The sequence below is a fragment of the Oryzias melastigma genome, linkage group LG14 (genome assembly GCF_002922805.2).
Source record: "Oryzias melastigma strain HK-1 linkage group LG14, ASM292280v2, whole genome shotgun sequence".
Taxonomy (NCBI): domain Eukaryota; kingdom Metazoa; phylum Chordata; class Actinopteri; order Beloniformes; family Adrianichthyidae; genus Oryzias; species Oryzias melastigma.
In genome coordinates, this window is record NC_050525.1 from 11,380,768 (window position 1) to 11,404,427 (window position 23,660).

Below are 23,660 nucleotides of genomic sequence, written 5' to 3' on the forward strand. Positions count from 1 at the left end.
AAAAAAAAAAAAAAAAAAAAACTTTCATTCAAAAACTGCTGGTTCACCTGCCGGAAATATCTTGAACATCTGTAGAGTAAATGCAACATGCGTTCCACAAGTGTGGGCTGTTTTTTTGCGTGTCGTAAAGGGAATATCCGGAGGGAGCCGAAACACCGTGAGCGTAAATCACCGCTGGAGACGTCATATAACTCGAAGAACTCAGTAATGAAGCAAATTCTAGGAAAACATTGTTGCACGCACGGTACCTGTGATCTGCCTCCATTCACGCTCAAATATCCCGGCCTCAATTGGATTGAGCACAAATGTGCATCTTGAGGTCTGAATTAAGTGAGGCCAGGTGGCCCCCGGTCAACGGCTCTACTCTTAAGGAGACAGCTGAAAGTGGAGGAGGACGGGCCGTGTTAATAACGGCTGCTATTTTATGCAGTTTACTGGACTTTATATTGGTATATAAAGATGAGATTGGGGTGGTCCAAGCTGCACCGCAGATGTGAGGCGCACACGTGCGATGCTCGGATCAAACGGTGGCACAAGCTTCTCCCTGACGAGGCCCCAATGTCAAGAAAGAAAAGGAAGTAAATGTACTTAAGTCAAGTTTGGGAGCAGGATCACGTCTCCAATCTGCAAAACTATTTGCATTGCTTTAGAAAAGTCCTCTTCTCTCCATTATCCCTTCTGTCCTCCCTACAAAAACTTGTTCTGTCCTCCATCCTCATTTATTCTCTTTCTTTATCAGTTTGTCCATCCCTATATAGTCAGTTCATTTGTTCTTCTGATCTATTCATTCACCCCTTTCTCCTAGTTGTACTCTCCTTTCATCCTTCACCATCCTTTCTCTCCCATTGCCTGGAAGCTCTCCTCATCCATTTATATCCCGTGTCTCCTATGACTCTGTTTGAGTCCAGTAGAACTAATTCATCAGGATCTGTGGAAAGCCAGACTTCCTCATTCATCTTTCAGAGCATCACATGCATCATTGTGGTTTGTTGTTTTCTAATAAAGCAACAACAAAAATAAAGATCGGGAGACCAGATTTTAAAAAGGGTAAATGTACACCTTGGCTCTAAAAGTTTCTGGTTCTTGAATGGAGTAAAAATGTTTTTAATTACAGGATTTTTTTTTTTTTCAAATTAAGTTAATTTTTTATCTTATCAAAATTGAAAAAATGTTATTAAACATATATGTGTGTATTGGTGCTATCTCTTTATTTACTCAGAAGTAATACAAACGTATTCGTCAGTCACAGATTCTGCAAGTTGTCCTATTTATAAAAGATGAGAGACGTCTGGACGTTCATCACATGAACGAGAAGAGACAGGATGTCAAAAAATAATCCAGGAAATCACACTGTGGGACTTTTAAAATAATTTGTTAGTGCAGAAAATAAGTATTTCGTAAATAACAAAAGTTTAGTTCATTGTTTTGAAACATTATTAATGACAGAGGTCAATAATTTCCTGTAGATTTTCACCAGGTTTGGACAGACCGTAGCTGCTGTTTTGGTCCATTCTTCCATGGAGATCTGCTCAAGAGCTGTGATGTTTGTAACACTGACTTCCAACTTCCTTTATAGACTGTATTTTTGATCAAGGTCTGGAGGCTCTCTGGGCCACTCCAGAACCTTAAAATGATTTTTATAGCCACTGCTTTGTTGCCTTTATGGTGCATTTGCAGAAAATGTTATGGTATGGTCTTGTTGAGATGCAGCTCTCCACGATTTCCTTGCCAAACACTGTGAGAGGCATTTCAAAAAAAGATGTTAATTTTGATTTCATCTGTCCACACGACATTCCCCCAATCCTCCTTTGGATCATCCAGATAGTCTCTGGAAAACTTCAGACGGGCCGGGACGTGCTGGTTTAAGCAGGGGGACCTTTGGAGCAGGACTTGAATCCATGACGACGTAGTGTTACTATAGTAACCTTTGTTACTGTGGTCTCGGCTCTCTTCTGGTCATTGACCATTTCTCATGTAGTTCATTTGTTACTCATGAGGTGAAATCTTGCCTTGTGCTTTAGGTGGAGGGAGACTATCACCGATCTCATAAATCTTCCATTTTCTAATAATTGCTCCAATAGTTTATGTCTTCTCATCAAGATGCTTGCTTATTGTAGATTGGTTCCTTCTAGCCTTAGGCAGTTCTTTGGTCTTGGTAGGGTGGAGAGGTTACAGTTTGACTCATTAAGGGTGTGGACAGGTGTTTTTTTAATGGATAACTAGTTGAACAAGTGAGATTGATCCAGGTAACAAGTGGATGATAGAAGGACTTCTTAAAGATCTGTGAAGGATACCTTGTTTATTGGTGCTAAATACTTATTTTACACACCATTACACAAATACATTCTTTAATAATCTTCTTTTTCATTCTGTCTCACAGTTGAATTGTATCTATGATGATCGCTACAGACCTTTCTTCTTTTTTAAGTGCAGAATCTGTGACTGACAAGTCCTTTTTTGCCTCATTCTATAACCAGCATTCATAATTACTTTACCAGGGGGTGCGTTGAGGCTAAGATAAATGACAAGATGTTTTTAAAGTAAACTCTGTTTCATTCCAGGAAGCTGAAACAGTTCAGTTCAAAACTTTGAAATACCAAGGACCACTGTAAATCCTCTCACACCTTTTTAAACAGATTTACATAAACACTTGTTACTAAACCAGCTTCCACAGAGGTAAGCTCCCACATCCCAAATGCAAAACTAAACAAAGCACATGCAATAAAACCCCTCATCAAAACAAAGGGAAGTCTGCCTGTCAGCAGATCATTTCACACATAGATAATGCAAGCAGAATGTCTGCAGGTGGCTTGGAAACCAGCTCAGTTCCCACTGAAACCATCTTTTTTTAATCTGTAATGTCTGATCAGAGTCATGGGAGTCTGCTTGAGCTTGTCCCATCAATATAAGGAGGTGACAGGGTACAAAGATGGACACCAGGCTCTGAAATAACCACAATCACACTCTACAACAGATGCATCTTGTGATCCTTCACCAGCTTTTGGTTGTAAATAAACAGTACATTGACGTTGTATAGATCCTCACTTTAAAAAAGGAATCATTTCATTTCAAAGCTTTTTTTTTAAACATAAGAAAACACTTTGCTTTGGATTTTCAATGTAAGTATTTGTAAGGAGAGGGGGTAATAAAAAATGTTACCTTTAAGTTTCAATCAATAATTACGTGAAACATTTGGATATCCACAAATATATATATTTTACAGTGGAATTTTTACCAAAAAATTATATTGAATAGAAATGTGTTAAACCATAAATCTAACTGAAATGATTAATTTATTACTATGGCAGGCATACTCAGATTTATTTGCAACAAAGGTTCTTTAGGGCCGTTTAACCTCTTCATACCATATGTTACTAATTTTCAACGTTACATTTAATCTAGGACTCCACGTAATTTAGTATATTAAATATTCTTCTTCGTGGAAGAATATTCGTTATGTAATTGGAAACAAGTCAAGGCATGTAGGGGTTAAAAAGGTCAAAGTACACTATAAAAAAGTATCGTAAATTTGATTGTGAAAAATTGGTAGATTTCCACTGTAAAAAAGAAAGGTGGAAAAAAAAATAAAGTTCTTCTTGACTAAAATTCATATTTTTTATTGTAAATATCAGTTTATGTACCCTTAAAATGCAATTTAAAACTATGAAATTAGCAAGAACCATTCATTTTTATAGTAAAAAACTGGCAGCTAAGGTTGCCACAATGTCACCGTAAGGTGGTACATTTTCATTAAATTAAAGGTTAAAGAACACTGCAGTTGTTTTATATTAATATTTTTTAATTATATCATAATTTGACTGTAATAACATCACATTTATCTTATAAAAATGTCAGTCTATGAAATTAACAAAGAAATACATTCATTTTTATGGTAAGTCAAAGCTATTTCAATCAAAAAAAAGCTAAATCAATTAATTGAATTTGTGAATTAGTTTTCCTTTTAATTCTATATTTTGTGGTTATTTTCAGCTAAAATTATAAGCTATTTTTTTAGTTTATTAATCTAGTTATGTGAAAAAAGTTTAATAACCAAACCAAATTGGTTGAAAGATTACCAAATATCGATTTACTTGAATCGTCCTGAATCAGAGTTGTAAACTTCTGAATCCAAATTGAATATTCTGTAGTCTATCAGTCCACTGCTGTCTCTCTGTTGCCCTTTTGCGGATAAAAGATTCCTCTTTGTGTTTGGAAATTTTGAAAATTTTTGGTCTCCCTAATACACTGAAGCAGCTGTTGTTGTGCACTAAGGCCTAACAACAGTCAATAAAACAAATTAAGAAGGCACTGAAATTGAATTTGTTGCAAACATATGATCCCTCTTTTGAATAACCATTTGATCTGCTAGTTTTAGAGGAAATGGCGTCCATTGGATGCACTTTTTTTGGGGGGGTGTCATTCAATAATTCACACTTGATAATGCAGTGAGCTTATTAACAAAGTAGCACTGTTTTTTTCCAACAAAACTTGCAAACACTTCTGAACAATCATGCTAGTGTCCTTTTCGGTTGGGGGAGGGTTGGGAGGGGATGTTTGAAGGTTTGCGTCACCCTGGATAATTGCTGGGTTAGAGAGTCTGAAAGCTGAGCGAGACGCAGCAGGTCTTCGGATAAACACGAAAGAAATCAGTTAATTTAGCTTTTCATTGACAAGTGAGGGATAATTTAATCTCTCCCTAATAATTGGAACGGTTGAAATGGGTGTGTTGTGGTTTCAGAGCCACGCTAGATTTCTATTTTTAGGAAACAAGAAAGGCTAGATCATGTGTTTAACGTGAACTTTCCTCTTTGTCTAGTTTTGGGTAAACCTTTGCATATCTTGTTTAATCAAAGGAGAAAATCCTCCATGTGTTCTGAATAAGCAGCGTAATAGTTTTGCTTCCGCTTGTTTCTTTTTTGGAGTGTTTTGTCCAGATGTCTTCAAGCGTAGTCGGGACACAGAGGAGGATTCATCCTTGTCCGTCTCATGCCAAACCTTATTATCTCCACCGCACGTCACTGAGGCAACGTTATGTCTGTGTCGCTTACTATCTCCCAGTTTCAAGGCTTCAAGCCATCACACTTATCCCATATCTGCCACCCTCCTCCCAACTGTGCCGCTTGCATTTAAGACTGTCCCTCATTTTTTTGGAAATCGTTGCACTCTGCCCTTCTTAAACGCTTTACCGTACAGCACAGCCTGTGGTGGGATGAATAGCTTTGTGTGAAGTTTTGGTTCCATAAGATACAGTCACTCTGAATCTACATAAACAGTGAAAGCAACTGTTGCTTTGCGGCTCGACAAAACCATTGTGTTGAACCACTTTGATGACAGGCGGGACTCATGATCTCTTGTTCTTCATGTGTTTGACAGCAGGTTTGAGGCTGGCAGAGAGCACATGTTTCCCATGGAGTTCTTCTTCCCCCCTCAAAGGACGTGCCTGATCTGCTCAGATGAGGCGTCTGGCTGCCATTACGGCGCCCTCACTTGTGGAAGTTGCAAGGTCTTCTTCAAAAGAGCCGCTGAAGGTAATGACAATACAGTCCGGGTCTCCACTGGATTTTTGACTCCATCCCCCTCAATTCATTTTCATTTGCTTTTAATGAAGTCCATTGACCTGTTTCTACTGTAGATTCGCTTGTATGTAACACCTTTCAGTGAGAGGCCATTGTTCCATTTTCTCCCTACGCAGGCAAACAAAAATACCTGTGTGCGAGCAAGAACGATTGCACGATTGACAAGCTCAGGAGGAAGAACTGCCCTTCCTGTCGACTAAAGAAGTGTTTTGAAGCTGGAATGACCCTCGGAGGTGAGATGAATTTCCATTTACAAACCCTTTTCCCATATCGGTTGATATTTTTGTGAAATGTGGTAGCATGAATAATAAAAAATCCTCAGAATAGAGGCGTCAAAGCCTCAAATGCGTTATACACTTCATGAAGTTAGACTTATGGAAGTGCATGAATTTTTGTTTACATCCACTATCAGGTGAGAGTGCACAATGCTAATATTGCTAATGTTTAATACCCCAAGCCTGATGAAGTAATAGACTATAGAAGAATTGAGCATCAAGTAGTAATGATTGTCCATGGAAGATGCTTGAATTGTAATCAGGACTGGATGTTGTTAAAACAATCAACACATAATAGTATTAAGATACTTTTAAACATCATATTTTGGACACTATATTGAATTAAAAGATTTGTTTTTTTCAAAAAATGACAGTGTACCTTATACCATACCAATGCTTCATAAATGGATTATTTGTGCTACAAATAAGGATGGGTGTTATTGTGAAAATGCTAATGTGGCTAACGTGTAGCAGTATCAGAGTATTTTTTTTTACATGTCACTAACAAGGTTGGAAGTTGGCGTAGACTCACTAATTCTTAAACAGTATCAGTCTGTTTTTTATTTGTGGGGGTTAACAGGCATTGTAAATATGCTAATATAGCTAACAAGAAGCGGTGTCGTACTGTGTTTTTCACATATTACTGACACGGTTGAGAGTTAACACAGTAACAGTAATATTTGTTTTAGCTGTATCTTTTTTTTTTCTTTTACGTGTTACAAATGAGGTTAGGAGTTACATGTATTGTGAATATGCTAATGAAGCTAACATGTAGCGGTGTTGGACGGTGTTTGTCTTAAGTGTTACTAATAAGGTTGGGAGTTAGCATAGTCACAGTAATGTTTGTTTTAGCAGTATCAGCTTGTTTTTTTTCATAAAGTGTTGTAAACAAGGTTAGGAGTTACAGGTATAGTTAATACGTTAACTTGGCTAATGCGTAGCAGTATCAGACTGTGTTATTATTACATGTAACTAACAAGGTTGGGAGTTTTTGCACAGTCACAGTAATATTTATTTTACCAGTATCAGTCTGTTTTTTCTTTTTAAGTGTTAGACAAAGTTGGGAGTTACAGGTATTGTGAATATATTAACATAGATAATGTGTAGTGGTTTCAGACTTTTTTTTTTTTTTTATGTTACACGCAAAGTTGGGAGTTAGCATAGTCACAGCAACATTTGTTCTAGTTGTGTCAGCCTGTCTTTTTTTAAATGTTGCAAACAAGGAGCACTGAAAGCATATTATTGTCACTTGACAAAGTGGAGTGGGATGTTGACCCATATAAAAGGCCTTACCTCCAGTTCCAATGAAGTGAAGCCAATTCATTCACCATTTTTCTACGGTACGGCCTTTGCCATTTTGGAACCAGGTAGCAAGCAGTTATTGGTCTGAGTCAGTCTGATTCATCATTTCTATGGTAACCATTCTTGCTAATCAGGAATGAGCCTGTTGAAAAGCCACACCCCTTCCACTGAAAGCAGGCTCGAGAGAATCTGTCAAACATTTCAACCGTTGGAGGTGGGGTCAGCAGGCACAACATGCCTTTACTAAGACATTTGATTGGTGCGTTTTTTACACGAATAACTTGGGATAACAAAAATATATCATGGACAAAAACTAGGTGTAGCAAGAACATGTTAAAAAGAGGTACCAGAGCAAGAATGGTTATTCTGACAAATGAAATGACTGAGTAATAGCTGTTTATGTCTGAGTAGAAGTCTATGTGATTTTGGCTTTTTGGGACCCGCGTGTATTCCTGTTTGGAGTGCGGGAGGGGGCTTAGTTCTCATTAGTGCAGTAAAGAAGGTACTATTAGGTTTGTAAATAAATCAATAAAAAATAAATCAAAATTACAACCAAATATTTTTGTTAACAGAAGAATAAAAACTTTAAGGCAAGTCAAGGAAATCTTTTTGTTTCTACCCCAGTTTTTATTAAATAAAGAAAGAAGTCTGTGGTTTATTTTAGTGCAACCCATGGCTGCTACTAAATTAAGGAAATATATTGTTAAATACTTTATGGCACTTTCTGTACTGTAAGCCTCCAAAGTAACGAGTTAAGCTAATTTATTGTTGTTGGCTTTCTGCTTAATAAAATAGAACCAAACTTCAAAATGACACACACCCTCCAACAAATGCACCATTTTATCTGGAAAAAAACTTTTTCTTTTGTGTCTCTGATGCCTTTGGTTGTATTTGACAGCCAATCAAAGACTGCCTTTAATCCCACCCCAAAAGAATTGCAGCATACCTGTGGTATAAAAAAAAGCTTAGAAGTGTTGAGCAACATGTTTGGTATGATTAAGTGTTTTGTTTGCTTCAAGGACCAAACATAAATTAAAATGTCTATGAATACCCCAGAATTAGCCTGAGGGTTTATTAGCTTTCAGTTTAAAATTTAAAATTAATCTTTAAAAGTATAACTATGAAAAGACTCGAGTTGCAGGCTCACAAATATCTGAATATTTTACAAAAGGTGGCATGTTCTAAAATATGAAAATTAAGCATTAAAGCCATAATATGTGACAGAAACCTATAAGGATCTCAGCAGACGGAGCTGTAATGGCCTGGGCCGTTTTCTCAGCTTTTTTTTATATGTTTCTTTTAAATGTCTGAAGCTTTTTTTTATATGTTTCTTTTAAATGTCTGATAGTAGACATTCGTTCCTTTTGGAATCAGCTCAAAGAGGAAAAGCATTTTCAGCAAACATAATATTAAAACTCGCAAATCAGCTGTTTTAAAATGTTATTATCAAAGTGAAGTAGACGTTAAACTGAAAATATTTCCAGAAACTGGACAGAAGAGGAACTTGTTTGATCGTAAGTTCACACCTTGTGTTGACACCTGCTGTCGGATGTGTTTGAAATTAAAAGAGTTCAATTAAATCCGATGACAGGTCATTTATTTAAAATGAAAAGATTACCATCTGAAACACATTTGTAGTCAGTTGGAACATGCAGCCTCAACACGTCCTTAATTAGAGTGGGGGATGAGCGTTGCTACTGGTTTAGATGTTTTCACTTGTTTGTGAGTGTGTTGCCAAGCTGTGATGTGAAACACAGACTTCACACACCTTTCAGTTGTTTACTAAAACCATGCACGCTAAACCAGAGTATTGTCTGCATACATTTGGATAAAAACACGTGGATGCTCTTTGATAAGGAGAGTTAACAAGAAAGAACCTGACATCGACCCATGCAGGACACTGTGGACTCACTCCATATTTGACATGTTAATAATCAACCAGATAACATATTTCAGTGCATTTAAAGTCCCACTCTAATCATCTTTTGATCGATTTTAAAAAGCGTTCCCAGTGGTATTTTATTTATGATTACGCCTTTTTTAAGGCAAAATGAAAAAAAAAAAAACAAAAAAACAACCTGTCTTGTTTCCTAGAACCTAGTTTCTGCAGAGCAGCAATAGTTCATTAGAAATTCGACTCTGAGTTGTGAACGGGACCATTAGTGCAGATCAGTCACCTCCCCACATTTTTTCCCAGGTTTGGAACTTGTGGACCACCAGCCACAAATAAGCTCTTTTTCAAACATTTTTACATCTGCTCTTGATTCACAACAACTTGAATTAAAAAGAAAAATACTGGTGAATAGCATACTTTTAAATCTCTTTGAGCGCTTTACAGTGACAGTGGCATTCACTCACGCACACACACACATTTACACACTCTGCTGCCAAACACTGGCGCCATCATATAAGCACCAGAGGCAATGTGGGGTTCAGTGTCTTGCCAAAGGACACTTCCGCGCATGCCGCAGGTGAGGCGGGAACTGAATCTGCGACCTTTCATCTGCACCACTGCACAATCTTCTTTATATAATACCACCATTATCAGAAAAAATGCCACAGGAGCATGTTAAAAAAAACAAAAAACACAACTGTCATTGGAGCAGCAGCATAACTTTTACATTTAAAGTTGTTTAATGGTCATATTTAAATTAACACTTTTTTTTATAAAAAATAAATTTATATTGAATGTGTTTACATTTGTAACAATAGATCTTCCAGAGAGAATATTTTGAATAATAAACAGTAAACGGTTGATGGATGATATATATATTAGAGCTGTCAGGCGATTAAAATTCTTAATCGCGATTAATCGCATTTTGTCCAGAGTTAACTCGCGATTAATCGCAAATTTACATTGGGCCTTTTTTTAAGGAAAAAAAGTGTGTGGTTCGTGGAATTTAGTAGTTCTACATTAATTATGAAAACAAGAATGGCAAAATTAATAGTTTTCATCAGAAATACTTTATTTTGTAACATTATATTGAGATAAACTTTCTTAACAATAAAAGGCTGTAACATAAAATGCCTAGCAAAAGCCCAAGTGCAAGTGAAGGGCATTTTAAATTCAAAACTTCAATCAACGTTGAGTAAAATAAAATTAAAAAAAACATCAAAAATAACATTTCCATAACACTTTCATGTTCATTTTTTGTCAGGACCAAATCTTTTCCTCCTCTGCTGAACTACAATAATAAATGAAATAGAGATTTATCATTTCCAATGAACTATTGTTTTTTAAAACATTAAAGACTGAGAAAAGCGGGATATACTGTGGATAGTTTGACAGTCTGTTACTGCCGCTGCGCAGCGACGTGTCCAGCGGAGCTCACGGATGAATATGCCGGCAGACAGACCGCTATGCTGGGGCTGGATCACGCTGAAACCTCCAGAACATTTAAAACGTCCCCCGGTGCGCTTGCTGTTCGGAACGTCGGGGGTGCGCAGCTCTCGGCGCCGGACGCGAGCCGGTACCACCAGACTTGGTACTGGACGCGAACCGGAGCCGGGTTAGAGTGCAGGAGCTCTCCAGGTCCTAGCGCCGGCCGGTTTTAGCTCGGTGTTTGGAGACCCGCCCGTGATCTAGTGTGAGAGCAGCCGGTGAGTTGGAGGGTGGGACGCCCGCGCGCGCGGTATGGAAAGGCATGTATGAGAAAGTCCGCGATTAATGCGTCAAAAAAATTGTCGGCGTCAAGCACACGTCAGATTAATGCGTTTTTAACGCGACAAATCTGACAGCCCTAATATATATATAAACCTAATGTAATCAATGTAATTAGCCTGAGAAATGAATCCAGATCACCCATATGAGTTTGAATTAAGTCAGCAAAGTTAAGACATACAAATGGGGGGAAAGATATATATTTAGAAAAATTTGTCACTCAATTAAATTAGTCATGTTAAAATGGAATCACTACCTTTTTTTTCTTAAATACAGTTAATTCTGAATATATCTAATTAGACTAACATGATAAAAAAATAGTTTTTTTTGGTAAGCTGTCAAACTCCTTAAAGTTTTAAAATAAAGCATTATGAACATCCCCTTAATGCATCAACCCTTTAATGTTTACAGTACATAAACGGCTGGAGATCTCAGGTGAATCATTGTCTCTACAGCAAAACTGCACCGTACTTACACCGTAAAAGCTTAAATATAAATGGTAGATCATTTGTTTTCTTACGAGTTTCTCTGCATTTTTTTGGTTAAAGGCTGTGATTCTCAACCCAAATTGGGCTATTCTGTAACTATTCTTTAGTTACGCTTTCCCACCAAATGTTGACATCCAATAAAGGATAAAAATGGGATTAGAAGTCAGGTTGGAGACGGTTTTATATTCTAATATTTTAGATTTGACAACACCACATGGCACAAAAACATTTCTCATTTCTGCCTCTGTGCAGACATACCGTTTTCTGCTATAAATATATACAGTCAATATGCATGTAGTATATAATAACAGCAGTGTGACCTCCATACTAAACTAACAAAGTACAGAGCAGAGAAATGGAAGTCCTAAAAGTGAAACTATTAATGGTTTCCCAAGACCAAAGTACTTTATTCTCTGTACACTGCACATCTTAGCTGGTTCTCTTCAATTGCAGCATCATCACAATAGGGGATGTTACTGATAATCAAGCCCCTGACTGAGCTGCCATGCAATTTAGACCTCTTCCATTCACTTCTCCTTACTGTCACCCAGACCTACTCGTCATATTAGGCTGTAAAGATTGACATGTAGTGGACTAATTTTAGTCTTGTGTTCAATTTTCACTCTCTTCCATTTTCTCATTCTGTTAACGGTGAAAATTGTGCTGGAAGCACAAAGCTGACATGAGACACGTGAATTAAAGCTGCAGACAGGTTGGTAATTTCGCCACCAGTCAGTGACAAACCCATGGAGGGAAAATGTGATCTAATGCTGTGATTGTAGTAAAAAGGCTCATCTTTTCAAGTTGTGGCTAAAAAGTTCCTTTCACTTATGTTCTCATCATGGACTTGTAATTCACTCCCAGCATTTCCCAGGGAAATTTATGGCAATGATCCGTAGGAGTGATTGTGGAAAATGATTATGTATTTGACCGGATTTTTCTGAATTAATTTTTCTTTAAAATGCACGGTCAGATAATGAAAGCTGCAATTTGCAATTTGCTAATTGAGTATTCAGCAAAATTGCAACACCTATTTGCTGATGTGTCCTGTAAATTTTAGGCTTTTTAGTTTGCTATTGATCTTAAATTTATTTTTTAAGGTTGGCGCCTTTGAGTTTGACTTTTTATCATCTTTTTAACATAAAAACAGACCTTCTGAAATTGTAGTTTTGCATAATTATAAATCAATTGCATGTCTGAGTTGTATATTACATTCCCATATAAAAGCAGCCTAAAAAGCCATCGTAGTGGTTTTATTTTTGCAAAAACCTAAAGGAAGCTGATTATCCATCTGTTTTTCCCTTCTTACTAAGAGGGAGATAAATTTCAGACTGGTTTATGTAGAAAAAGAAAAAAAACCTCTAAAGTCTGCAGTTTAAGAGCTCTGTGTGACTTTACATCAGGCACTTTTTATTGTTTCACAACCACCATGTTAGGGTTAAACCTTTTTGTTTAACGATTGACATTAACAAAAGTTTTCCGTCTGTGTGTCGTTAAAGTAAAATCTGTCCTTCGAGGGTCGGCTGGCCTGCCAGCTTTTGAGTCACCGTTCAGCTTTCATCCAAAAGAATCAAAATCCATTTGTCATCCATTAATGATTCGTCTATCCCATTTATTGACAGACATGCTGAAACCTTGTTAATGCCACTTTCTTTGAGGGATCAGGCGTGAAAACACAAAAGGGTTTTCCTTCAGCAGGTCTCAGACAGTTTGGCCCGAGGCGATGATTTAATCCAGTTAACCGATAGCTTTTTTAATGATCTATTTCAAAAAAACATGTAGGTACTAGTTATGTTAGTCAGAAAAAAGTAGCGACTTTGAGGCTAAAGTAAGCCTTTTAGTGAAGTTTTATTGATATTTCAAGTGGAGTAAAGGTGAGGTAATAATTATTTGCAGTCGAGTCTGACACGTGGATGGTTTATTGAAATCGTTATTGAAATGCCATTTTGATGCCAGCTCATTACTGAAAATAAACAAAAAAAGGTGTGGAATCTTCTTGGTTTGTTTGTGTTTTTTTTTTTTAATCACATAAAGATTTTCATTACGTTGGCATGCTGTGGTACTTTTCTGTCTAAGACTCAGAGGTAACTCCAGTGTCTGTTTTGTGTTAAAATGTGTTTGCTTACTTTGTCTGAGTTTGCCTAAATGAATGTTTCACCTTTCTCTGAGTTTATTTTAAGTGGTTTTAATTGTATTTTTACCACTTTTCTTGTTTGTTTGAAATATATTTAACAAGTTTAATTATTTTAATTTGCCTCAATTTTTGGTTTTGCTGCAAAGAGAGTCAGTCTTCCATATTATAGGCCCCTTTTATGCTAATTTGTTTTTGGGTCTCTCAGTGGAAGAGCTACAATATTTTGTGAGGGGCAGACGGCTGTTACAAATGAAAGGACCAAAAATGCAGATTTCAATATTGAAGGAAATAATTTTAGGGGCTTAAGATTTTGTTAAAAAATGTTTCTTTTGTTATGGTTTTTCTTAATCTTTGTGATTGACAGTGAGGTTAACTTGAGATAACATGGTCACTCTTTGTCTTCAAAATGGAGACTAAAGAGCAAAGTGATGCCAGTTTCACCACAGAACTTTCTATGGACGTTGAGGATTTTTCTCTTCCATGTTCTCCCAGGGCCGGCGCTCATCGTCCAGACCAAAGGAGACCCTTGTCTGAGTGATACAATTATTCTAGCATCATAGCTAATAAAGGCTAACGTGTTAAGCAAACAAACCTGAGGGAAACATTCACTGTAAATCCATCATCAGGAGAGAGTTCACTGGATTCAATGCCAATTACATTAAAACATTGTAGCCTTACTTCCAGGTCCACTGGAAAGTCAGTAAATTCCTTACAACCAAAGACAAAACACCTATGAGGCATGCTAAAGCTAACACGATAACAACCGATCATTACAGAATCAAAGATGGGCGGGGCTTTTACACTGGCACTTACAGAGCATAATGACGTGAAACTTCTGAAATGTCGAGGGATTTACACCAGTCGACAAATCACAAATCTCAACTGTAATACATCGTTTCAACCTGTAGGGGGCAGCACACAGACGGTTTCGATAATGATTTCGAAAAATGATTCGATTCACAAGAGCTTGGATCAATTTTTTCCGATTCTTTCAATTCTTCAGTTCAATTAAATATTGAGTTTGTTTAGAAATATATTAAGTCTACTTTATGATTTTAATATATTTATATTAATCTGATACAGTTCACATACTGTAAAATGTATTAGTGAAATATTGAGATTGTTAAGAGCATACAATGTTACATTGTTTCTCAAAAGTAAAAGTTCTAACAAAAATCTTTAGATCATTAACATTGTAAACATTGTTCTGCCTCTCCTGGAAGGCGTTTCAGTTTGGCCACTAGGTGGCAATCGCGCTATAGGGTTACACCTTATTCCAAAAGATAAAGACAGAAGGAGGAAAAAACTATGGTTTAGACCACAAATGGTTACTTTAAAAAATATTTATTTAAAAGAGTTTGGAAAATTCATGCCTATGAGTTTATAAAGATGTTAATTTAGTTAGTAATGTATGTTCAGGTCAACTGAGCATTAGCAGTAGGCGTCCTAAGGGAAATTCCATTAAATGTTAGCATCAAGTTAACGTACTTTAGCTTTATGTGATAAATGGATTTATATTTTTTATGAACTGATTATTGATCTATTAAGCTTAAATAGATTCAAATTGATCAATCAATTTTATTTACCCAGCCCAATTTTTGACTATAATTTCAGGAATGGAGCAAGTTTATTTTAAATTTTGTTAATTACCTTTTTTTTTTGTAATTTTAAAATGTGGCAAGGACCAAGAGACCACATTTTTAAAGCCCCATTTATAGAAGTCAACAGCACAAAAAGGTTAATTTAGTGTTTGGTTACCCTTTAAAAAATATTGCTTTGGTACTTTCATAATGCTCAAAAAGCTTGATGATTTCCTAATCTTGGGGAAAAAAAAGTCATAGTCATATTGACAAAATAAATTAGGGGGGGAACACTTTTAAATATAGCCATCTAATCAGAGCATATTTATCAAAATCTTGATTAAATTGAAACAAATCTAATTTTTTATGTGCCATAGCCCTTGGAAATAAGATAATTTTCACTTAAAAACTACCTATTCTCTTATTTATTTTATTTTTTTAATTAGCAAATATGCAAAACTGGTTAAAGAATGTCTGTTTCTTCATTTTTGAGCATTGTCTTTACATCAAATTCCCCTTTAATCTGTCAGGTTTATGAGTAATCTATTCCCACTAATTATTCCACGCAATGTTGTTGACTCGTTAGTGCTTAGTTCTCCAGGAAACATAAAAAACCGTTTGTGTAAACTGAAATCTTTGTTGTATTGTCCAGATCTCTTTTCCTTTTCTGCTCCTAATGGCTTTCTTTTGGTTCCACTGGTGTAATCCTTGTAAAAAAAAAAAAAGGCTTTACGCCTACCGCCTCAAAGTGTTATATAAAAGACTATTAGAAAGAGCTTGGACAATAAAACGTGAATTAGGTCAGAATGAAAAATATGTCAAATGTTTGGTCAAATCGGTGCACGATGGGTGCAGTTAAGTTATGACAAAAGAGGATAATGAGTTCAGGGCAGTAGCCAGAGTCCATTAACACACACAAGAAGAGGGGAAGTCGCATACGAGACAAATTGTTGCACAAAAGCTGGTAGGCAGGTCAGAAGGTTACTCGGGTAACAAAAAAAACAACCTGAAAATAACTTTTTGTTAAAAAGGAAATAAAACCAAGAAATTGCCTTAAAGATCGTAAGCATAATGACGAACAGAACACAATGTTGAAGCCAAAAGACTGGAGCCAAACTGGGCGGGTGAAGGACGATGAAGTGTGGGAGAAAAGCGGCTCCTACATTTAGTTGGCAGGTCTTGTCCGGTTGATTTCTGGTGTGACGGAGTGGGGAAGGGTCGCGGCGGCGGGATTCTGGGTCTGAGGACTGTCATCACACCTTTTGTTCTCCTTGTGCAGCCAGTCTCGCCGCAGACTTACGAAACGTGTTTTTACTCAGCAGTGTTTACCAAGAACAAAGAACCTGAGGCAGACATGTGTGTTCCTGCAGTTTAGGGGAGATCTGCAAGTGAGAAAGACGAGGGGGACGCCCGTCTGAAGAGAAAGAGGGAAAGAGCTGCGGTTTTGATCACCACTATAGGTGGCTTTAACCTGATTTTACCTTCAGAGTGTCCCAAATCAAAGCCCACACCCCTCCAACTGTTCCGTTTTAATTGATTCTTTTAACTCTGTTGATAAAGCAATTGACCGCCTTCACAGTAGATGTTTGGACTTGGCATAGAAAAGCTGTGATGCAGTCTGGAGCTGCATGCGCGACACTTCCCTGCAACTGAAAGGCAGCCATCATTAACTTACTTGTGCATTTCCTGTCGTGTCATGTCAGAATGACTGCTGTGAAGAAGCTTCATTGTGTTCAAATGCCCTGAAAAAGCTGGTTGACCTCGTAGATACCAGTTTAGACATTGTAATTGTCAAATAGAGCATACTCTCCGGTAATTTGCCTCTTCAGTCGCTCCTCTCTTGCCCTCATTGTTCCACAGTTCTTCATTTTCACCCTTGAATCCTATTAAGACAGGTTATCAAGAAACATTTACTGTAACATATTATTTTACTTTATGATGATTAAATGTGAGAATTTATTTTTATTTTAGGTGGTTTTATTGTTTTTTAGAGATTAGAGCCCTTGATTTATGTATTTTTATTCCTAGTTTTGGTGAAAAAAAAATTGGATAAATCTAAATTATTACAACTTATGAGATACTTTATAATCTGATCATGCTGGCAAAAAGATATAATTTGATGCACATTTTCTCAAATTAAGACAATATTCTTTATCAGCCCAATTTCACATTTCATGTGTGGCCATCAAATTAGCTATACAGATGTTTTTCAGATCTCTGTCCAAATCCTCAATAGTGATAAGGCACTGAGATGAGATTCAGCACCTCAAAGTCCAAGGCCACGGAGAAGGCAGTTCGCCCTCCCTAAGAATGGGTCACTCCCCCAAGAGGAGGGAGTATGTGAAGAATGGAGGTTGACGGTTTGGATTAGTGCAATGTTTGCAGTTATGCAAGCTGTTGTAGTGTGAGGGGGGGCTCAGTCAAAAGCCAAGGCTCTTGATATACTGTGGTAATCTGTGCGCCCAGTCTCCATTAAACTTTTAAGCTGCTGTTAGTGAATGAAAGAACTGATGTCTTTTTTCAATAAGAAAGAATAAACATTTGCAGAGAAAAGTTTATTTTATTGTTCTAAGGGTTATAAACAGCAGGATTGATAATTTCTTCGCTAATCCATCATGTTTTAGTTCAAAAGCCTCGACAATTGCACTTTAATCTGACATTAAAGACTAAAATAAATATAACTTTGAAGCCATTTTCAGTTTTCTGTTTTCTCAGTGTTTTTTTTTTTATCAACTGGGACTTTTTAGTGTGTATTTTATATTTTCTGGCATTATCTATTGAAATGGATGGATTTTACAGAGCACAAATTATATCTAAGTGTAACCAAGCGACTGTTTTGCCTAAACAACTCATTTCTAATCACAATCAAACTAAGAGTGAAAGCCAAGATGTTTTCATTTAGAATTTTGTATGACAAGTCAAGCTTTTAAAAATCCTTTACTGTATATTTCTACAAAACATTCAACATGGAGTAAAGATATTTTGTGTTTTGCTTCATGTAGCAACCTCATGATTTTTGTAAAACAAAAGATTGGGCTCAGCGCTCAATCATTTAGAAAAAACCCTACATTTCAAATATACAAACGCACGCTAGTGAGGCCTGTTAAACCTGTTAAGTGTCTTGAACCAGCAGATTTATAGACAAATGAAACACTGAGTGAAAGTGTCAAAGTAATAAATATTACTGAAATGATTAAAGCGACATACACCTGTTGAACACCGCCCTAAACGCTTGTTTTTGAATGAACTGTTAGCCCATTGTGTTCACACTTGACAAGCAGGGATGGACTTTTTCTTCCTCTTTTTCTATTGTTCGCTAGGGGATGTTGGCTACAACTTTTTAAACAGTAGAAACTTCCATTATTTAAAAGGGACACCATCCAGGCTTTAACTTGCAACCATTGACTGTATAATCACTGGACATATCAACCCTTCCCCTCTTGTGTTCTAAATAGGAAGTACCCGCTGGCTCCAAGAATGTCCAAGAAGATGTTTTTTTCTTTATCGCAAGTTATTCAAGTTATAAACTGACCAATCAGATGCTTTAATTAAAGCATGTGGTGCCGCACCTCAAATGTTTGATTGACAGATTCTCCCGAGCCGCTTTCAGTGGAAGGGGTGTCGAACAAGTTAACTCATGATTGCAGTTCCTCTAAAAACGTGACTCGGACCAATCACTGTCGATGAGTTTCAAAATGGCGGCAGACGATCAGGAAGTCAAAGAGAAGGTTTTGGCTTGATTTCACAAGGGTTTAGAGATGAGGCTTTTTCTATTGGTGAGGTCAACACCTTAATAGGTCCAGTAAAATAATATATGTCAATGCTTTCAACACGCGTTTTGAACGTAGAGCCCAAAAACAGTTGTAGAAACTCGCGCGAATCCAAGAGTTTTGAGCGCAGAAGCCCGAAACGCTCGTTTACGGGTGATTACATAGACTTTTCATTGAAAGTGGTCGCTTGAACACACATTACCAAGGGTGGTGTGAACGTAGCTTGATGCTCTTTCTGAGCATGCTCTTCATGTTGCCTTATTTAAAATTTATTGAAATATGAACTGTTTTGTATTTTCATTATTGAGATTTTTTTTTTTTTAATTACATATTTTTGTGCTTGTGTTCCAGCAGGATTAACTCAATATTCTGACTAATTCTGTTGTAACCTGGATTGACATTCACACATTACACACACAGAGAGAGAAACATAAAACGTTTAGGTTTTGAAGTATTCGAAAGACAGATTTGTTTGAAAAGCGTTTATGCCAAAATGCAGAAAGGGACAGAGAAAGTTCACCTAAATGTACATTAGCTTAAGAAGGAGAGCGCTGATAGATTTCCCATGTGCTGTTTGATTTGGAAATCTGCTTGAAATGGATCATTCTGCAGTTTATTTTCTGAAAGCTTTAGAAGACAGAAATGAAAATGACTCTAACTTTAAAGTTTTCATCTCAACCCGGACAGACTCTCAATACTATTGTTTAAGAAAAATTGTCAGCTTCGTTGTGTATTTATTTTATTGAGCTGAATACATTTGTGTTGCAACTTTCTGCCCGTCGGTAGATCGGTGGTTTCCACTTAACCTCAAACTGTTTTTGATTTGTGAGCATTAAAAAAAAAAAAACGACTTTTTTTTTTGATGAGGCACAAATGACTAAACGTGACTGCGAGCGACCAGCAAAACCAGAAAATCTCTACATAAATCCAGGCCGGTTTCTATCACTTGTCAGTTTATGTTGGCTTCATTTCAAGTATGGTGATTTGAAGGTTAGTTCAACCTAACCTATTTACACTGTGCTCTACAAAGATCAGATGCCTGCCTGTATCACAGCCGACTATCCCAGAAGGAATTTTTAATTAACTGTTTTTGCTTGAAATGTTTGTTATTGGATCAGGGATGGAAATGGAAATCTTACGTAATCCGCAATTTTCTTTCAACGCAGGTACTTTTGAGAGAGACTTAAGTCATGCTTATGACTAGTAGTTCAATATTTATCATTGGAGAAGCTAAGCTGCAGTTTTAATGAGACTCTTCGGAGTTTTCCAGTGAGCGACAATTAACAGTTATTTCATTTCTGTCAGTCAGGAGCGATTATTGAGGAAATATTGTTCTTTTTTTTAATTAGTTGAAAGTTGTATTTTCCCCCCTAAAACTATAACGGATCCCCTTTCACAGAACTGGATCACACATTTTTAGCTTTTTCAGAAATAAACAAGCTGACATCTTTGTTTTTTCACTGTCAAATCCACAGTATTCTTAGTTTTTAGACATTTTTCTGGTAATTGTTGCACTTTCTTGTTAACAAAAATAAAATAAGTCAAAATATATAGCTAATAAGGCTTTATTGTTGTTAAACTAGTCTCACAAAAGGTTAAATTCAACAAAAGTAAAAATAGAAGGCGATTAAAAAGATAAAACACAAACCTATTTTCTAATTGCACGTCTTAAAGTAAGCAGAAAAACAGGTTTGATAGTCCACATGTTTGTGAGAAGCCACATGATGACAGCAGGCCCTTCCATCTGATGAGGCTCATCTGTTTGAAGAGTTTTCCTTCAAATGAAACATGATTCAATATCGTTAAAGCTATTAGTGGATCAGCTTTGAAGATTGTTGGGGAAAATTGATATTTCCATGAAATAGTTTAAGAATCCAGAAAATCTGCTTCATCTGTGTGAGAAATCTCTAACAGATAATTTGAAACGGAACCGTCGTCCCAGTTACAAAGAGGCTTTTTGTTCCCTCCAGCGCTCTACAGAGGCTCAGGACTGATCATTGTCATCATAAATTAAAACTATATGGAGTATAATTATAATCTGTTTTTTATTTTTGTTATTATTATTAGCACGCAAGCTAAAGAAGATTGGACAGCAGAAAAACTCAGAAGACGATCTTCCTGTGCAAGAGCCGGCTGATGTCCCCCACCACACTTCTCCTCAATCGGGTCCCAACTTCAACTCCCAGCTGGTCTTCCTTAACATTTTGGAGTCCATTGAGCCAGAAGTGGTGAACGCCGGACACGACTGTGGTCAGCCAGACTCTGCTGCCAGTTTGTTGACCAGCCTCAACGAGCTGGGGGAGAGGCAGCTGGTCAAAGTGGTCAAATGGGCAAAAGGACTGCCAGGTAAGAAGACGCAGGAAAGAAACTATCGCATTCAGGCTGTTTTCACTTTAGCAAAAGGTGAAATGACTTTACTGTCTAGTATATTACTAATACTACAGTACATTTAAATATCAGCATTTCTGAACTATTTTGGTTCTTAAAGTAAAGCACTCCCAGTGGTCTTTTAATTATGATTATGCAGTTTTTAGCCCAAATCATAAAACCTGTATAATAAAACCTTGAGTTGTGGGCGGGTCAGTAGAGTAAGCCCATCCCCTTCCCGTCATCCATCTGTTTACGTATGCTCTCTACAGCCCCTCGCAACCCCAACCTAACATTACCAGAGGAATAAAAAATGGCGAGTAATATTAGAGCTAAAAGCTGTACAGTTTTGAGCCAGATGCCAGCTCAGACGAGGAAAACTAAGACGTATAGGGATGTATTTGTCTACAAGTCGAATTGGAATGGAGCAGACCAGCCAGCTTGTCATAGCAGTCTACGTCACACCTATAAGCTCTGTCCAACTGCATCTTTTCGTCTGCTCCTGATTCCCAACAACTTGAATAAATAAATACTCAGAAATGCAATTTTAGGCTTAAGTTTCTTTTTACATGTGCCATAAAAAATTCAGATAAAATGCCTCAAAACTGTGTTAGAAACACCCAAATATATAGATTTTTCATCAAGAGTGGGTTTTTAACTATCATTTTGAGGATCAAGAGAGTAGAAATTAGGGCCAAAACTCACCAAACACAAAGACCCTGACTCATACTGTAGGTGGCAACATTTGTGCACACATTTAAAAATAAACATTTTTGCTGATGTCTTTCTCCCAAAAAATAGAATGCTGGCAACGTCACAGTGAAAGTTACTGTACTGTGGCTACGCTAACAAGGTGTCAAAAAAAAACACAGACACTTCTGTCAGCTATTACAGATACTTAGACCTTAATATTTAAGAAAGTACTTTGGATTACGTATTTTAAAAATATAGTCAAAGTCCTTGTACAGTATGAAAAATTAGATTATTCAATACATGATAGGATCAAGGACAGACTTTCTTTATAGTATTGTTATAAAGATAGTATTTGGCCATGAATACTACAGGAGAAGCTAAATTTATTTAATAAATGTAAGGTTACTAAATCACTTAACCTCAAACTTACTGTAGTATTTGGATGTAGATCATTAAACATTTCTGTGAGTTTTATGTTTGTCCGTACATATTTATTGATTTCTTTTTTTTCCCTTTTGATACCACATATGACTATTAAATCATCATTTTTATTCCTCTATATAAAATTAATTAAAAGTATTCCTTGTTTACAAGAAAATTTTACATTTTCACATGAATTTTTGCTTCTTTATACCTTTGCTTTCAATTTAATTATATTAGTTTTTTCAAAACTGATCGTAAATGTCCTTGTAGCTTGTTTTCACAAAGACACATAACATGAGTGAATACAAAATAAAACTCCTTCAACTTCAGATCCACCTGAAGCAACAGAGGGATTTTCAGAATGTAAAGAAAAGTATCCTCAAAGAGGCCATGATGAGATAATGTCATAAACAAGCAAAGATATGGTTTGAAACGATCCTTTTGTGTTCTTGTGTGTAACATAAGCAGTTGTTTTTTTCCACCTCCTGTGTTGAGGCCAAGTCTGAATTAATGAGGCTGTTACCTTGTGGGGGTCCTTTTGGATCAGCATTGTCCACTTTTCAGTTCAACCTCAGTTTCTCTAGCGTAACTCTTCAGGTAGGGAGTTTAGGCTGCAAGTCTTTTCTTGGCAGTTTCCAATGCTTCATGTATGGACAGTTGGTTGTATTTCTTAGGCATCCCTTCCATCATTACTCCTCTCTGAGGTTCTGATTGCTGTCTGACTTCTCTGCATGCCTCCTTGATAAGATAGTGAGTCTCTATTGCTTTGAAATTATCTTTTTTTACTGTCTCTTGTAGAAAAATAGCTCCTGTTGGACACACATCCATCTTTATGTATGACTAATGATAAACATTGCTTTCACTTGTTGCATGTTCTGGAAGTTTCTCAATAGAGACAAATATTTTTACAAATGTATAAATTCGTTTGATCCTTTGCTGTTTTAAGTTTTATAAATTGCCAACGTGTGATCCACTCCCTCCCATTTGACGATTAACTACAAGCAGGAAATAGAGTTGTCTGCATTTCTCTGTCAAAGCTGTGGGGATGCTGTTTGCTTGAACTGCATATCTGAAATATTTTGCACAACAAGCCACAACCCCTAGTTCATTATAAATAGTTTTCCTTTGCACAGAAGCAGTGAAGCCTGAGGCCTGCACGCTAACCTCTGTTTGCGTTATGACGTGAATGACAGGGATCACTTTGATAAACATTGGCCTTTGAGCAGAACTTTGGGCTTTTAATTGACGACACAGCTCGTCAGAGGAGTGTTGCTGGGTTATGGCTAATCATTACAATGAATGGAACGATCGTCACAGTCAAACAGTTGTGTGCTGTCAAGGAAACAAGTTTTGAAAAAGTATATTCAGTTTAATTGAGCTGAAATGTTTTG

The 23,660-nt window shown here is 36.8% G+C and overlaps 1 protein-coding gene across 2 annotated transcripts in view; it reads left to right on the forward strand.

Annotated features, from left to right (window-relative positions):
- ar (androgen receptor) overlaps positions 1-23,660 on the forward strand; it is a 31,192-nt gene that overhangs the window by 2,231 nt on the left and 5,301 nt on the right. Inside the window, exons 2-4 of one of the 2 annotated variants that reach the window (XM_024262753.2) lie at positions 5,374-5,528; positions 5,693-5,809; positions 20,854-21,132. In XM_024262753.2, coding sequence (XP_024118521.1) covers positions 5,374-5,528; positions 5,693-5,809; positions 20,854-21,132 — 551 coding nt within the window. The remainder of the gene's footprint in view (positions 1-5,373; positions 5,529-5,692; positions 5,810-20,853; positions 21,133-23,660) is intronic. The other variant, XM_024262760.1, reaches the window with a different exon arrangement.